Below are 16909 nucleotides of genomic sequence, written 5' to 3'. Positions count from 1 at the left end.
TGAATCAGTTCTGCCCCGATGGAAGATAACTCTCGTGTTCGACGTGGTTTAGAACTTGGGGATCGTTCCACTTGAGCTGGACCGTACTTACCCCACGCCAAAGTTTGCCTGGGCTTACCTGACCAAATTAATGCTTTTCCTTCGTTAAAGTTTGCATTTTCACAGCAGCATGGTTTGCACAACACCGTGTTTGATGGAGGGATCTCCATCCCAGCGACTTTCTGATGACCAAACTGTTACTTTTCACTTCTGAATGCGCTCAGTGCTCGCTGTCTTGCCCTTAACCTTCATCTGATTTTGAGGGTAGATCCTGCCACGTGGAGATCCAAGATTAAGGCATGGTTTTGTGTGAAACTGCTTCAAGTTCTCCACTAGTTCGGAAGGTTTCTCTGTTGTTATTTGTGCCCATGCCTTCTTAGCAGTGTACTTGTTTAATATATCGCTATTAATACACTTCAGGCTAACAGGAGCACACACAAAATATTTTTTTTGGTTTGTTTGTTTGTTTGCTTTTAGCGGTAAAGCCAAAAGGAAGTTTAATCAGATAATGGTACCTCCCCTGTTTAAGAAAATGAAGTATTTCCTAGTAAAAACAGCAGCGGCAGTGATTTAACAATGTAATCTGATCTAATATTAGTAACAGGCTGTGCCTTCAGGGAGCAGTATAATATCCAATCCACCGAATAAAGTCTGTCTCGCATTAAATTCTGGATCCTTTTTGAAAAGATGGCTTCCCAGAATTGGTTCAGCAACTTCATAAAAAGCCGTGCTTCCCTTCGTTTTTTAGGTTTACTACCGGCAGGGCTGGAGTCGGGCACTCGTTTAGGTCAGGTTTTAATAATTTCTGGCATTTTGTATACATACCAAGGAAAGGGTGCAATAATTAATCCTGAACCCTTTCAAGATGAAGCCACACACACTTTTGCTCTTATTTCATCTGGGTTTCTTGGGGGAGTCGGGGATGTCAGAGTATGGCCTCGAAATTGGGAGAGCTGCCAGAACCCTTTGCTTTCCCTAGATAAGTGTATTTTCCAAAAGTTACGGCCTTTTTCCTTTTCTCCTTTTTTCCTTGTCTCCTTTTCTCCTTTTTTCCCTTTCTCCTTTTTTCTTTTTATTTTTCCTTTTAATTTTTCTCTTCTTTTTCCATTTTCACCTCTCCTTTCCCCTTTCCCCTTTCCCCTTTCCCCTTTCCCTTTCCCCTTTCCCTTTCCCTTTCCCTTTCTCTTTCCCTTTCCCCTTTCCCTTTCCCTTTCCCTTTCCCTTTCCCTTTCCCTTTCCCTTTCCCTTTCCCTTTCCCTTTCCCTTTCCCTTTCCCTTTCCCTTTCCCTTTCCCTTTCCCTTTCCCTTTCCCTTTCCCTTTCCCTTTCCCTTTCCCTTTCCCTTTCCCTTTCCCCTTTCCCCTTTCCCCTTTCCCCTTTCCCCTTTCCCCTTTCCCCTTTCCCCTTTCCCCTTTCCCCTTTCCCCTTTCCCTTTCCCTTTCCCTTTCCCTTTCCCTTTCCCTTTCCCTTTCCCTTTCCCTTTCCCTTTCCCTTTCCCTTTCCCTTTCCCTTTCCCTTTCCCTTTCCCTTTCCCTTTCCCTTTCCCTTTCCCTTTCCCTTTCCCTTTTTCCTTTTCTTATCCCAGTCTCAGTTCTCAACACAAACTTGTTCCAGATCTCATCCCAGTCTCCTCTCGGTGTCAGCTGTAGGGTTGCTCAGGCACGATCTCCTTGTAAAACAAGCCGGTTTACGCTGTTTGGATTCGATGCCTCTGATTACCTGCCTGATGGATTAAATGTTAGGACATGTCAAACGCGGTTCTTTATTGCACCCAGTTAGCCTTAACCTTTTTCCTTTGGCAGGCTTTTCGCGATTCGGAACAGGTTAGTCCTGTTTAATGTAAAATCAGAGGTTGACTTTCGGTGTCAGGAGAAATGTTGCTCACATACGGGGCTGTTAAGTAACATGTGGTGTAACTGCGTTAAAAAAAAATTGGTGAACGAGCCCAGCCTTCCCCTCCTGTTAGGGTTAGCGCAGTTCTGTTTTTAGAAAGCAGCGCCTGAAAACCCTTCTGTGTTTGCATTTAACTAGGTGAGGAGTCCTAATGGGAATTTAATCAGCCACGGGGCTGTAATTGCTGCCTTTTTGAACCGAAGGCCTCGTGACTCGGTTACGCGCTGGTGCTTCTAGAAGGGTGCAGGATTTTTGCTTGTAAACGTTTGCGAAGGAGCAGCGCAGGACGATGGAAGGATCCAGCCCCCTTGCACAACTCCAGCAGAGCTCTTGAGTGCGTTTGTCCAGCAGGGTCAGAAATTCAGGTACGTTTTCTAGCTGCTTTTCATCCTCCTACCGCGGCCGAACACTCGAGCCTTGGCATGGGCCAGAGAAACTTCCCCTGTGGCCAGTTCTGTTACTATAAACAGCTGCTAATAATTAGCAACAGAGCCACAAAACACCCGGGCAGAAAATAGCTGCCTGTTGGCTAAGCGAGTGGCATTCTGCCTTGCACCTCTCAAGTGCTGCGAGGCAGAATAAATGCCGGCGCTGGCGGCTGAAGATCCTCCTTCCGAGGAGGAGGAGCGTGGAGCTGAGCAGGTGAGTCTGCTTTTTGACCTTGCTGCTGCCGGGATCTGCTGACAGCTTCTTTGCACCCTGGGAGCTGCAGTTTCACACTGGGTTTGGGTGGGAACAACCCAAATTGTTACTTCTAGCTGTTCCTATCGCTCCCATCCCCTGATGTGTTGGTGTGGAGCCACGCAGCCAGGTAAAACCAACCTGAGCCACGCAGCCAAGTAATACCGACCTGACTTTGTTAAAGATACGTTGATCTTTCTGGCTGTGCTTTTGTCAGGTTGGTTTTTAACCTAGACCAGCTTCATAAATGCTCGTGGGGTTGTGCAGGAAGGGGTGGGAGTAAGGAAGAAAAGGAAGAACAGAGTGCTGCTTTTAGAGGAAGTACTTGTTTATGCTAACTCGAAGTGATTGAGAAACCTATAGCATAAGCAGTGTGAGAGGCTGGCTGTGTATTTTATGTATGCCTTCAAGAGCAGCAGATTGCAAAGCCAAAGTTCCCTTGCTAGTGAAGCTGGCTGTCCCAGCAGAACGGATTGCTGGTAAATGTGAAGCTGCGCTCAGGTTCGTGCTGCGGGGAAGTCGCCGTCTGCTTTCAGCAGCTGCTACCCCAGGGGTGGCTACCAGGCCTGTGGCAGATCCATAGAACACAGGGCTGGTGAGGGAGCCACCTGTTTCGGTACGAAATCGTCTGGATCCCTCTCCTGGAACCGTTTTTGATGTTCTGAGAAGCAGTAAGTCCGTGTGAGGTGGCATAGCCGTGGTTGCAGAAGGATGAGGGAGGGCCTTTGGTAGCTGCCCTTTCACAGCACCGCGCTACCGCTCTGCTGGTGTGGTAGGGGACTGGAGCTCCAAATGCCAGCAGTTTCCTTGGACAACCGCCATTCTCCTCTTTAAAAAGGCACAGGCCCAAACAATGCATCATCCTGCAAGCCGGTCAAATGCTGAAGCAGAACCGAGTCTCCTTTTTGCATTTAATCAGAGAAGGAATAATAAATGATGTTTGTCTCCAGCACAGAGGTGGAAGTGTTCAGCCAAACGTTTATTTAGTCTGAGGAAAAGCCAGATGCACTCAGAACGCCTTTCTTTCCAGTGCTAACATTAAAGCTGTACTTAAATCATTCGAGATAACTTTTCAGGAGATGGCCAGGTTACTAGAAACTTGAGCATAAACCAACTTGACAAGTAAATGGGATGACTGGGCAATCAGAGGCTTGCTAGCCTAACATAATTCCCAGGTTGATTAGTGTGGCTAGCAGTGCGTGTGTCCATGGGGTGTGCTCCTTGAAGAAGTGAAAGAGGGTAACGTGCAAGATCCTGGAAGGAAGGAAGGCTTCTCGTGTTAGACTGGCAGCTTCTGGGCTCTTTTTTGAGTCAAACACTTGGATATTTTGTGAAATATGCTTACCTTGGTTTTTTTGTTGTTCTTGCTTTACTCGGTGTCATGCACAATGTTACGTTAGGATCTGCTAGTGATTCAATGACAGCTGTGGCCAGAAACATTACAACCTAATTAAATTTTCTAATAACTGATTTTTAACTATTTTCCCTGGGAAGTTACCGATGAACAATGGAAAGACAGGGGCATAGGTAAGCAGGGGTGGCTCAAGGCATCTCTTCATCCTTTGTTCCAGCGTCAAGAAGATGAAACTTCGTAAACTGCAGTCTTTGTTTGAGACAGGGCATGTACTGCAAACAAGTCCTGGGTAGCAAAATGCAGCTCTTCGCTACCATTTGTCAAACGACACGAGGAGGCTTTGATCAGCCTGCGTGCTTACATGGGAAGGCAAGTAGGGATAAGGGAAGAGGCAGGTCTCGGAGAGAGATCAGTGGCTGAAGTTATTGCAAGGCACTTGGAAGGCGAGGATGAGCAGTGGGTTGTTTGCCTCGGCTCATCCCCCAGCTTATTCCTTCAGACATTACAGTGTTTGCACAGAACACTATAATATTTTCCATCCTTTTCAGTGTGCCCATTCGAATTTTTCTTAGGCCATGCTTCTTTTTCCCTTAAGGACTTCAGGACTCTGTAACTAGCGCACACAACTTCAGTTTTCTCGTGGTGTCCACTTACCTGCATCTACTGGCCAAGGTTTATTGCTGCTTAATAAAGTGTGTGTGCGATCACCTGAAATGTGCTGCGTGCATCGTAGCTTAATTAAGGTCACAGGCTTTGGCACTGGCTCAGAATATCTCGTTGCTCGTAGAACAGTACATTCCTGTTCCTTGTAAGCAAGAGATATCTGGAAACGTGTTAAAAATAGTTCAGTCTTAAAAGATTCGGGCAGGACTGCTGTTAACCCCCGTTTATGCTCTATTCTGGGACCGATGGGTGTAGTGCCCATCACCTGATCTCCAGACGATGGTGTCACGGATGTGAAAACACTGCTGGTCGACCTCTGAGTCCTCAGCAACGCTGGGAAATGTGAGAGAAGTCATTTGCCCGAGGCGTTGCGTAATTACCTAGCGTGCTTCTCCTGTCTTAGTGGTCATTCGAGAAAACAAAACCACGGAACTGCGTGGGCCACAAGTAAGGCCCGTATAACTATTCCTCTTCTTTGGAAACCCAAGAGAAGGCAGTAATTTTCCTCGATGATTCACCCGCCTGCGAGCAGGACCTATTTGAGGCACGGGATTACGGTGGGATCGCCTTGTCAAGCTCGTAACGTGCTGTTCTGTGCCTCGCCTCGTCGTGCTACGACTCATGCCTGGATGGGAGAGAGTACAGATTTAACAGATTAGAAGAGATCTGAGCAGCTTTTGTAAAATTTTGCTCGCAGGTTAGTTCTCGGAGTTGCCTGATTCATTGGGATGTTAACCTCCCCTTTCTTGTTTGTACCATGTGCAGTAGGGCCGGAGGTCAAAGTAAAGCATGCAGTCAGGTTGAAGAAGAGCTGGTGTCATCAAATCTCCTTTTTCGCTTTACAAGTGTGCATATTTCTGCATTTAAGCTTCTGCTCGTACCCCGCCTCTGTACAGTGCCCGACATTAACCCCTTTGTCAGGCCGAGACGCTTTGTTCTACTTTCTTACTCTTTGTGAGTCATGAAAACGCCTTTTAAAGCGTTAGGGAAAGTACACTGAGAGCGCGTGGCAGATGGGGTACGTGGTCTCGTCTTCCTAACACACATTTTTAAGTTACTTTGGGTGCTGCGTGCCCTGATGTACCTGCACTGCTTGAATGATAGGTAAAAGGTAAGCCTAGTTCATCGTTTCTCTTTATTTTTAACCTTTTTTTATTATTTTTAGAAAGGAAAATATCCCAGGACTGTTTCTTTCTTTCTAAAATGAAGCCTTTCAACCTCAGGAGGAAAGGGAGTTTGCTGTGTTACAAATTCCCATTGATCTTCAAAACTACAGTCAAAACTATGTTGTCAATTAAATTTTGGCTTTACTGGCCAACAAAGGTGAAAACACAAAAATATTTGTGCTAGATACACACATGGAAGTGTGCCCTCTTTACTATTTTAATCCAACTCCTCTTTAGACGCCATTTAATTTAGATTTGGAGTTCTTTGCTACGTAAAAGCTTCTGTAATATTTACTTCCAGCAGGTAAATGAATTTGCCTGCCTTTTTGATAAGGAAGAACGCCGCCGTTCGAACTTGCCAAATTCAAAATGAGCTTGGGAAAAGAATCTGCCTGTAAGATGAGTCTGAACACAGCCTCCAGGGCTTACAAAAGGACTGGAAGACCTTCCGGAGAGGCTGTTGCCCTCCAGCTCGTGTGCTAGACGTGCGCTTGGAGTCAGATGAAAGTGCCGCAGGGAGACGAGCGTTACACTCACCACAAAATTGGCGTAATGGACCAGCAATTCTGTGTTACTTCAGATAAAACCCGTCCATTGTGCCTCCCGCTACTGCACTTGAAGACTGCGACCGCTTTTTCTGGCGTGCTTAAAATCTACTGCTCTTTTTATCTGTGTCAATTACAGCTTCAAAGTCTGCCTCCACCCATCATCCATTATTCCTGTCTCTTAAATTACCCGATCGCTCCCCATCGTCTCCTGCTTCGAGCAGAGCTTCTCCAGCCCTCCCTTAAGAGCCTAAATCTCAGACCTCCTCTTTTGTCCTCCCTCTTTATCCATCCCGGTGACAAATGCTCCCAGCCCGCTGTCAGCCTGCTTGCGTATTCAGGCAGCCCCAGTGCATCGTATAAAATGTTCTGGTGTGATGAACTGCCTTCCTGCCCTGCAACTACCTGGTAAAAGAGGTGTTGGGGGGAAACTGAGTCAAATCCCTCCCGGACGGGGACGCATGGGGACGTTGAGCCTAAGAGAAAGCTCTGGGCTTTAAAGCCATCTAGTGCAGGAGCGTTATCAGTGACCTTAGCCTGTAACACGACGTGCTTGTTCTGAGAGATTTCCAAGTAGTAAGAGCTGATATGTAAACTTATTAAATTCTACTGCATGCAATTTTGCCTGCCTGCCAGCAATTAAGCGTTTTATTACTGTAATTAAAATAATCGCTCCTGCCCCGGAACCTGTACTCTCTAGGTTTTATTCACCCAGGCCTTCTGTTACGATAAGCGTGTGTGTGTTCTGTGGTTGTGTTTTGGTGGCGGTGCTGTTTGGTGTGTTGTTGGTTTTTTTATTACGCAGTGCTTGATTTTGTATTTGTGATAAACTAATCGCTATTCGAGCAGCGAGCTGAAACCTCAGGCGCTAGAGCAAGGTAAGAGAATCCCATCCCTTCCCTTCCTGCTGCGAGTTCAACACGCTGCTATTTAGTGGGCAAATGAACTCTGCCACACGCAGAACGTAGCAAATCCAAACAGTGATGGAAAGAAAACGCTTCACGGAAACACGGAGCTTACGAAGAACTTGAACAAGTTCCTGTGTTTGCCATGATTCAGTGACCCTGGGCACTGCATCTCAGCTCCTCTTTTTCGTACCGAATGGGTGCAGAAATGCTTTCTTGAGACCTTTTTGTTGTGAACTATTTATTACTTGTAGATTAAAACATTGGAACTTAAAACTTAGGTAAAATAACCTCTAGCACTTAGTTATTTTAACTTCTCTCACATGATTTGACTAGCTCAAAAGGAAATTATAGGAGTGAGTTGTTACTGAGGTGACCAAAACTGAGACTTCAAGTAATTTGGGGAAGTCTGGGACGAGACAAAACCCAGACCAAAAAAAAAAAGATGCTTCTGGCTGGAAGAAGAGAAGCACTGAAGAAGATGTTCCCTTGCTGCACGTGTAGAACAGTGTGTTGGGGTCACGTGGAAGCAGAGTTGCTGCTGTGCTGCTTTAAACCCCAGACGTGTCATCTCCTTCTTAGGGCTGACTTTTAGGTTCGGTGCCTAATGGTCTGATTTACACTAGAGCCCGCAAAGAGGTTTGTAGCCGCAACTGGAAGGGCTGGGTACTTGTTGGGGTCTGGCAGCGTGGAACCATACCCCTAGAGGTTTTGTCCTGGGATAAGGCTCCTTCTGAAATGCTTTTTCGTTCTCCCAAGTGAACATTTGGTTGATGTGGTGCTGTATGTAAGGCACAAAGGAAGGGGAAGGACAGGAGAAGCCTGTCTTACCTGGCTGGGATATATTTCACGAATAATGTACAGTGCACCAACAACGTATATTGCACCATTATTTCTTAATTAATTCGCTAGTCTCATAGGATAAGAGACTGAAATGCTCAGGTGTGCGCAGAAAGTGAAGATGGTTGTGCATGCCATATAGATCTCGTTAAAAGTTTAAATATTTAAATGCCGGTCTTCAAAGTTACGTGCCTGATAGCTTATTTCTGCTTGTGTTGGCTTGAGGAATATCTTCAGTCTAAACCGGCCTGAATTTACACGGTGATGAACTTCTCTGCCAGGCCGTGCAATCGATTTGCTGGTGTTAGGGAAGTCCAGAGGAGCTGTGGGCTCTCAGATGTTCCTGCAAAGTAGCTGGCAACTTCCAAAAGTCCGACCTGGGCTGTCTGTGAGTAAATGGCAGCCTATGAATCACCTTCCTGGCATAGTGCTGGAATATCCCACGCTGTTTCTGAGGTGGAACCTGCCTTAAATTTCCCAGCATCTGTTAGTCTGGTGCTGGCTGTGCTGAGGGTCTCAGACACCGGTATGTATTCTTCGGTGGCTTCGTCTAGGACCACAAACTGGATGAATTTAGGAGCTCAGATAAGCATCGTTTAACGTGAGGAACAACTGCATTTCACTGGCAAGTCCAGGGGTAGGAGGGATCGTGGAATAAAAGACCCTACAGGAGGCAGGGACAATGGAAAGCATTAAGCAGGAAATAGGGTATATGGTTAAAGGGGGGGGGACACAATATCCTGAAAAAATGCTATTGAAATTTTTAAATGCTTGCTTTTTGTTGCAGATTAATCAGCCACTCGATGGGGATTAACAGTGGAGCACCTCTTTGTGTCGCCTTTCCACCTCTCTGTAGCAAGAATAACAACTTCAGCACTTCTTCAATAATAATTATGAAACTGGTATTAACTGAATGGCAATTATGGATTTTTAACTCTAACTCTCAGTAAACCAGCAAGCCATATGTTGAAATTCCTACCAAATAGCTTTTCGTCCTTGATGTCTCGTATCTGTACAAGAAGTTGCAAGATTCCTGTTTGTACAAGAGGAATATAAGCGTTTACTTGCCTGAGGAACAGAAGCTGAAAGAGAAGACACCCTGACTTGTTTGTGGAGTTATGGTAGTATTATTTATATAGATATAACAAAGATATATATATATATATATTTTTATGGTAATGAAAATGGCTCCCCAGAATGCTGACTCGGAATCTATGCAAGTTCAAGACCTACCTGTGGCACAGCTTCAGAAACCAGAAACCAAGGAGAATGAAAGCAGAGAGGAGACCATTAGTGAAGGGTCCATAGACCGGATACCGATCCGCCTGTGGGTGATGCATGGTGCAGTCATGTTTGGCAGGGAATTTTGTTACGCCATGGAGACGGCTTTGGTAACGCCTGTTTTGTTACAAATCGGTAAGTGAGTCTCGTTTCTCTTCAGCAAAACTTTATACCTAAATTCTCTGTGAAGTCAGAGGAAAAAGGGAGTGGGAGCTGATAACTTAAAAATGCAGATGGTAGGAAAAGGGTTATGTTTTTTTTCATTCTTGGCTGTGCCACAGATTGAGTTGTGTGGCCATGTTTAAGTGGGGAGGATTTTCTGTCTGCATTCACCTTGTCTGATACTGCTTTGCTCCATAAAAGTTTAACCTGGTATAAGTTTTGAGTTCATGTGTAAAACTGGCACCCTCAAAAGCTTCCAAAATTCTGCGTTAAAAGGTAGGTTTCCTTGACACCAGAAACTTCAGGCTATAAAGGACTGCAGTGAAGCTTTTTCAGAAATGCTTCAGGTGACAGTACTTCAGAATAACTAGATGTTTAATTTAGCTTTTCCGACTATTAATGCAATGTTACATTCATTTCAAACCACTAGTGAGTGTTGTGTTATATGGTTAATGTGCTTTGTTTATAATTAACTACACAACTGCTATGGATAAGCCATGATACAAATAGCTTTAGAAAAAATGAGGGAGAAAAGGGAATTGGAATAGGAGTAGGTTATGGTAAATTCTGTGGTGAGTACTATAGTTAGGTGTCCGATAATCTGCTTGCAGTATAAACGATATCTGGTATTACCTTATCAAATTCAGAAAATCATGTTCTCTGTCAGATACCAGAAAATATTCCATGAAAGTGAATGGAGACACTGCAGCGAGCGTGGCTCCACGTGAATAAATCAATCGTGTGTGCACACCGTGTAAATGTGTATGCAATATAGGCGTGTGACATCTTTGCTAATGTTTGCTTTGGCTTATACAAGCAGCCGTGCCTTACAGCACGCTCGGTTGTGGCCAAACAGAAGCACCCAGCCAAGTCCCTAAATACTGCTCAATGAATGTTTTTCAACGTTGTTTAAAAAAATCAAGGTTAGCATTTGAGATGAAGCATTTGTATTTTATTTGAGATGACCAAAGAGCATCAGAGATTGAATGTGCGAGCATGCAATGTACAAATCCCTTCCTCCTTGCAGTTATAAAAATGTGTTTTCAGATGAAATTACTGGTGGGTTTACTTTGTATTAACAGATGGGTCAATAACCAGTACAAGAGCCGTGAGAGATCCTTAGGGGTTATTCCTCCTCCAGGCTTTCCTGAAAATGTTCATTCTCAGAGCTCATCCTCCTCTTTGGTTATATTATTGACATAGTTAAAATAGATTATAAAAGTATTATACCGTATTATTGATATACATTATACATGCTATAAATATATTCAGCTCCTCTGAATAGGAGCTTTCTGCTCAACCCGACTGGCTGAATAAAACACATGCAAAGTTCATCTAGGAATATTTATAATGGCTGTAACTTCTTTCAGGATTTTGGGGCTTTGGATAAGTCAAGATTCACAGATTCAAAATATTTAAATTGTATCAGGAGCCTAGGTTTAGTTACTGTCTGCCGTGACTACAAAATACTTGCATCCTGCTCTGCATGGAGGAGACCCCCAGTTTTGTAAGTGACCTCTACTTTTTTTTCTTGCTTGTGCTGGCACTTGGATGTTTAAATGTATAGCTGGCTGAGCTGCCTTTACCTTCCCAAACGATTAAGGTCAGACAGTATAAACAAACCATCCTCTTAATTACTGATCACTCTCCTGGTTTACAGTTCTTTTGCGAGCTCTTCTAGCAGATCTGTTTCCTCCAGATAATTGAAAAATCTCTCTTCTCTTCCTTCCCTAACCCCAGTGATCACCAGAACATTGGGATTTGGGGGAAGGGGAAGGAAGAAAAGAGCTCTAATGTCTAGAAAAGCTGGCAAATGGGGATGCAGTGATGGTGTTGAGTGCTGTATAGATGAGAAGTGGAGGTAGCTGGTTATAAATGTGAGCATTTTGGGAATGAACTGAAATGCTCGTGTTCTCTTAGCAGAGCACTAAACATCGTTGGATGCACTGAAGGGTTAAGTTATTCACGGGTGACTTATCTCCTGTTTTGTAATTACCTCTTACATGCTTCTGTTTACCTTTATCAACCCCAACATCTGTCTGCCTCAACGCGAGCTCTGTTTCTGCCTCGGTGGAGGGGGCTGCACGGAGCTGTTTGACTGCCGTAATATTCCCTCTGCTTCTTGTTCTGGTGAAAGCAGCGCTCGGTTCTTTGCTCCCTGAGATCCGTTTGGCTTGAGAAACTTTCCGAGAGGTGGCAGCTGGAGAAGCGTGGCGATGCAACCAACTAAAAGAAAACAAAATCGCTCAAAGTAACCCAAAAAACCAGAAGCCTTTTGGCTGTGCAAGGCAGACTCCTCCTTACAGCTGTACGTTAAATCTGAAGCTTTCTGGTTTGTACTCGCGTTCCTCATCTCAAAGAAAACCTTTGCTCCCCGAAACACTCTGAGATTCTTATCTGATGCCATGGTTAAAACCTTAGACATGTTAGCATGGTGTTAGACGCTTTGTGCTTGCAGATATTTGACTTCCCTGTTTGTGTACCCTAAACCAGAGGTGGAGCTACCATCTGGCCGATCAACCACCTGTCCTAACCACCCTGAGACTTCAGCAGCTGAAGGAGGTGCTCCCTTGGCGTAGTCCCTTTCCAGTTCAGCCCTGGTTGGATTGTCAGCGTGTTTAAATTCCAACAAGTTCTCAATTCCTTACAAAAGAGCTAAAGGTAGAGGTGGGAGCTGCTCGACTCGAAGGATACTGTGAATTCGAAAGCTCTGGAAGCCCCTGAATGCTGTACGCCTGCCAAAATACGTTCAGATTTGTGACTTTAATCTTCGTCTTTATTGCTGTGCTTAGATTGATGTTACGTTGCCTTTTCAGAAACGCAGCTACAAATTGGTGGCAGTCTTGTCATAAACGGGTTTTAGTAGCTTAGCAACAGGAACAAGACAAATGCATCTCCCAGGTTTTTTTTATTCTAACGTGTTCTTTGATTCCCTGCTATCTGCAGCTCAAGAGTTCAAAATTAAGCAGGTAACTTGTTGAGGATAATTTGGAGGACACAAAACTACGCCCGGTAGGAGAACTGGCAGGCCGACTCCAGATGAAATGATAACAGGTGGCCCTTCTGTAAGTTTTAACCTCTAAAAACCTTCGTTAACCTTTTTTTGGAGGCCCGTTGAGGCAGCAGTTCTCCCAACCAGTGTTAAAACTTCACAAAAAAGCAAGTGGCAGCTCCTTCAGCGCACCGGGTATAGTTGTACGGGTCAGTCCAAGGTGGTTTTGGAGGAGTTGAAAGATTTTGTGTTACAATTTAGGATATTCTCTGCATTAGCCCTGACTTATACCAGCTACTGTTTGCTTCCTCTGCGACATTTCCATATTATAAATTCCGTAAGAGCACGAGGAGGTTTTGTCTTCTGAAACATCTGGTCCATAATGCTGTCATCCGTGAGAGGGAATTAAAATCCCCGCTATTGTTAATGAGGGAAGAAAATAGACTGTCATGTAGTAACCTGGCTTCTAAGGATTAAATCTCCAAATCTACTGCCAGTTCATAATGGTTCGTGGAAAATTTGGATGCGGTTGGGAAATGGTTTTGCAAGGGATTTGTTGTGAATAAAGGTGAGGAGAAGGTAAGGACTGGCCTGGCATAAAAACTTGGAGAAATCTGTGTTCTGGGGCTTGGGGTGGCTCCTACCTTCAGGAGGATTTGCCGTGCAGCAAATGAATAGCGGTGACGCAAACGTAGAGGTTAAATTTTATATTTAATGCAATGAAAGCTTCGCCAGACCTTTCCTGTTGCTTCAAAGGCTCTTTCCAGTGCTGTTGAGTGTTTTATGAATAGTTCATAGGCAGAGAAGTGGCTGTCAGCACCAGAGCTGTTCCTCATTCCCCTGCATAAATTATTAAGGAGATTACACCAGTGCTTTAGGAAGAAACAATGTGCATTTACATACGGAAAAACACAAACATGCCTTGCTTACCTTTACAACGCCACTTACATCTAGGGCTGTTTCTCTGTTAAAAAGTATTTTACAGTTTTTCTCCTAAGGAGTACATCAAATGAGTGGTTTTGTAGAAGGAGTCACTGAAGTGCATCAGGTCTGGTACTGATTTTTACGTATTTCACGTGGGTGCCCGTCTGTGATGGCATTCGTTGTGCTGGAGAGTTAATGGGCTCTTGGAGTAAACGGTAGCTGGTCCGGCATTAAATATTGAAGCAGTTGGTTTTAATCTTAACCCTGACCATGTGTCTTTTCAGGCAGGACCACGAGGGAATAGTATTTCTGGAAACGGAGTATTTCGGTGCTAATTAATAGATTCTGATACAAAGAAAGGCTGAGCTAAGCAGAGCAGAACACAATAGGTTGGTTTGCTTTGGAAAAGCAATAATTTCTCTCATTATGTGCTCTCACACCAGCAGAATACTGTCGTTGCTGCTGTCTCACACATGTGGGACAGCTGTTTGGGGCTTTGGGCTGTCGGTTCTCAGCGAAATTTCCTTCTCGGCTCTTATGACTAAGTGCTTTATCAGCCCAAAGCTTAGCAGGCCGTGCTCAAAGGGTCTTGAAATGGAGTTCACGTGGGCTTGCCAGGAAGGGAAAAGTGTGTTAAGCAATAATAGAAATTGCTGATCCTGAGAAATCTCAACGTGGTAGCCGAGAAGTGTCTGTCCTAAGCAGATTTAATATTCTGGGGTGAACTTTTAGCATGAAGTAGCTGGTCTCCCCCTTGAAATTCAGCGTTGATACCTGTCTGAGAAGAATGCGTGTAGGTAAAGAGGAGATTATGGAGACGTATTTAGCAACCAAGCATGAAATGTTAAAGATAAGTTAGCCTGTAGGTATGGTTCTTCAAAGGAATTAAAGTTATCAATTGCTGACTCAATGCAGCGTGGAAGGGGATAGTCTTCCACGGCTAAGCCTGAGATCAAAGGCAATCTAAAAACCTTAAAGACCTGGTGGGGGAGAGGGAAACAAAGGGATTGGATGAGCTTTTAGAGGCTGCCTATAATTCAAGTGAAAAAAGGCTGACTGGCTGGAAAACCTCGCAGATGGAGGAGCCTCTTCAACATAAAAGCAGCCCTGGCTATTTATTTCAGCTTGTCTCTCCTCTGCCAGAGAATTATTTTAAGGGTGTAAAGGATATACATACGTACAACTGTCCATGAATCTGTGTCTCACCATTTACCTTACCTTGCCTTACCAGGAAGAAACTGTCCAGGTTGCCCTTTGACTCTCCAAGTTAATTTTTTTCTAAATTCCAGCTGCATCTGGGCTCCTGGGCGCAGTTGCATTTGGTGCTGAGAGCGAATTGCAGGATCCGAGTTCCGCCTTGGAAGAGTTAATGGCTTGAGAGCTGACCTGGGGGACTGTACCACAGCTGACCTCAGGGCAAGAATTGAATTTACAGTGGCTCCAGAAGACTTAGGCCAGTAAAGGCTTAATTGAATACACTTTCCAGCCTTGGTAGCTTTGAAGATACTGTCTTTAAGACCACATAAAGTTTGAATTCGGATCTCAAGCGGTGGAAAGGATAAAACAGCAAATGTTGTGCCTTTGAGGCTAACTGCGCTATAAAACCTCCCACCCATCATTTGTTAGTTATTGACTAATTTTATGTCTGCTAAGGCGTTGTGTAATACTAATTTTACTGTACTTTAAACCAAAAATCAAGTCAATGAGGCTTTCATATCATATATCACTTTTCTCTTACATAAAACACCTCTTGGCTTGGAAACCGCGGCTGCACAGTTCTTGAACACTTAGTCTTTAGGAGAAGGTTTGGTTAGGGATTCATTTAAGGCACTGTTAAAAGAACAAAAAGATGCAATTCTCCAAGATGAGAACACTTTGACTCCTCGGAAGTTTTCCTTTTGAGCAGCTTGAGGGCTGAGGGTAGTGCGAGTAACCATATAGCACATGCAAGAAACAGATGCGAGAACTGCGGGCAGATAGAGAAATCACAACGTGCAAGACAAAGCAAATTGCACGACAATGCACGCTGTCAGCTCTCATGAGAGGATGGAGATTTAAAAGCAGTTCTCAATTTTGTTGCCATTTCTGTTTTTCAAATCCATTTTTTTTCCTGACACTTTAGGCTGTGTGTTGTGGGAAGGGCTCAAGGCCTCCAAAAACGATCACCCCTGAAGAAGGGAATGGATATTTCTTCCCTCCTGTAACTGCTTCTAAATCTTTCCTGTTCAGCACACTGGCTTTTTTTTTTTTTTTATCTTGACTAGCCAAGGTTTAAGAGAGGTTAAACTTTCTGGAATGATGTACGAGGACTTTGACAGCTGTGTTGTCCTTTCCCAAACCTCTCCTGCTTCCAGCAGGTCCAGCAAAGCAGCAGAGATAAGGACCAGCTAACGCCACCACGAAAACTCAGCAGGTTGTGGGACTATACTGAAATGTAAGCAGAATTTTGGGGGGGTTAATTAGAAAATACTGGGTGAAATTCAGTTTTCTTTCAGTCTTTTGTCCCTGTGCTTCCTACTTCTCTCCTGCGTTGGGTCGTTGGGAGTTCTTCCCTGCCACCCATCGTGTTGGTGCAGGTCAGATGTGCGCTAAAATCAAGTGGTTTTACCCTCACTGCCTCAGCCCTTCGTCTTAGCCCGCCTTCCACCCACGTCTGCTGTCGGCCAAATTTGCCAAAGCCCTCAGCTTTTCATACTTCTGTCCAAATGCACCTCAAGACGTTGGGGGAAGCCTCAAATACATGTGCAGTGCACACAGGAATGGCTTTCACAGCAGGACCTGAGCCTTGCCTCTCTGTCCAGAGCCTGAATTTGGCCCTCACTTGTGACTTAGAGGTAACTTTGCAGTGGTCACACGATAGTGCTTCTGGGCTCTTTATTTAAGGCAGGCAATTGCCTGTTTTTTACTTGGAAAGAAACCTTTTGACTCTTTGGATGGGGTGGTGGCGGTGCAGATCCGAGGTTGGCGCACCTCGCTCTTAAACCTCAAATCGAGGGGCTTCTGTTCAACGTGGGTTGTGAAACAGGGTAGGGAAAGGGGAAAGGCTGCGTACTCCTTAACGAACAGGAGGCTTACTTTTCAAGGAAATAAAATTAAGGCCGCTTTTGAAATGAAAAGAATGTCAGCGGGCCGCTGCCAAATCACGGAATGCTTTAATAAAGCTCGCTGCAAGAGGATTGTCAAAGCTGCAACCCCTTAAGCCTCTATTCTGCTCCGAGTCTCCTGTGTGCTTGTTGCAACAGCATTTCTGCCGCGATGCACCCTCTGGGACTCCCTTTTAATCGGCCTTTTTTAACCAAACAACAGTTGAGAAGGGTTCAGATATGCTTCCTGCAGGCTATTCTGCAAGAAATTATTGGAGAGGTTTGGAGCTGCTGATTGTTTGGTGCTGAGATTGAAAACGAGTCCGTTTAATTAAACACGGAAAAATCAAGTCACGGCTTTTATTCCCGTGGGCTTGGAGAA

General features: G+C 44.6%; 1 protein-coding gene across 4 annotated transcripts in view; it reads left to right on the top strand.

Annotated features, from left to right (window-relative positions):
* The window catches only part of SLC45A4 (solute carrier family 45 member 4), a 60971-nt gene that overhangs the window by 18792 nt on the left and 25270 nt on the right, over nt 1-16909 (top strand). The window contains exons 2-4 of one of the 4 annotated variants that reach the window (XM_050708469.1): nt 2070-2296; nt 8873-9206; nt 9282-9501. In XM_050708469.1, coding sequence (XP_050564426.1) covers nt 9204-9206; nt 9282-9501 — 223 coding nt within the window. In that variant the 5' untranslated portion in view covers nt 2070-2296; nt 8873-9203. Of the gene's footprint in view, nt 1-2069; nt 2297-8872; nt 9502-16909 lie in introns of all 4 variants that reach the window. The other 3 variants (XM_050708470.1, XM_050708468.1, XM_035561689.2) reach the window with 3 other exon arrangements.

Source organism: Cygnus atratus, chromosome 2, assembly GCF_013377495.2.
Source record: "Cygnus atratus isolate AKBS03 ecotype Queensland, Australia chromosome 2, CAtr_DNAZoo_HiC_assembly, whole genome shotgun sequence".
Classification (NCBI taxonomy): Eukaryota; Metazoa; Chordata; class Aves; order Anseriformes; family Anatidae; genus Cygnus; species Cygnus atratus.
Note: the sequence above shows the minus strand (reverse complement) of the source record. Positions and strands in the feature narration are given on the sequence as shown.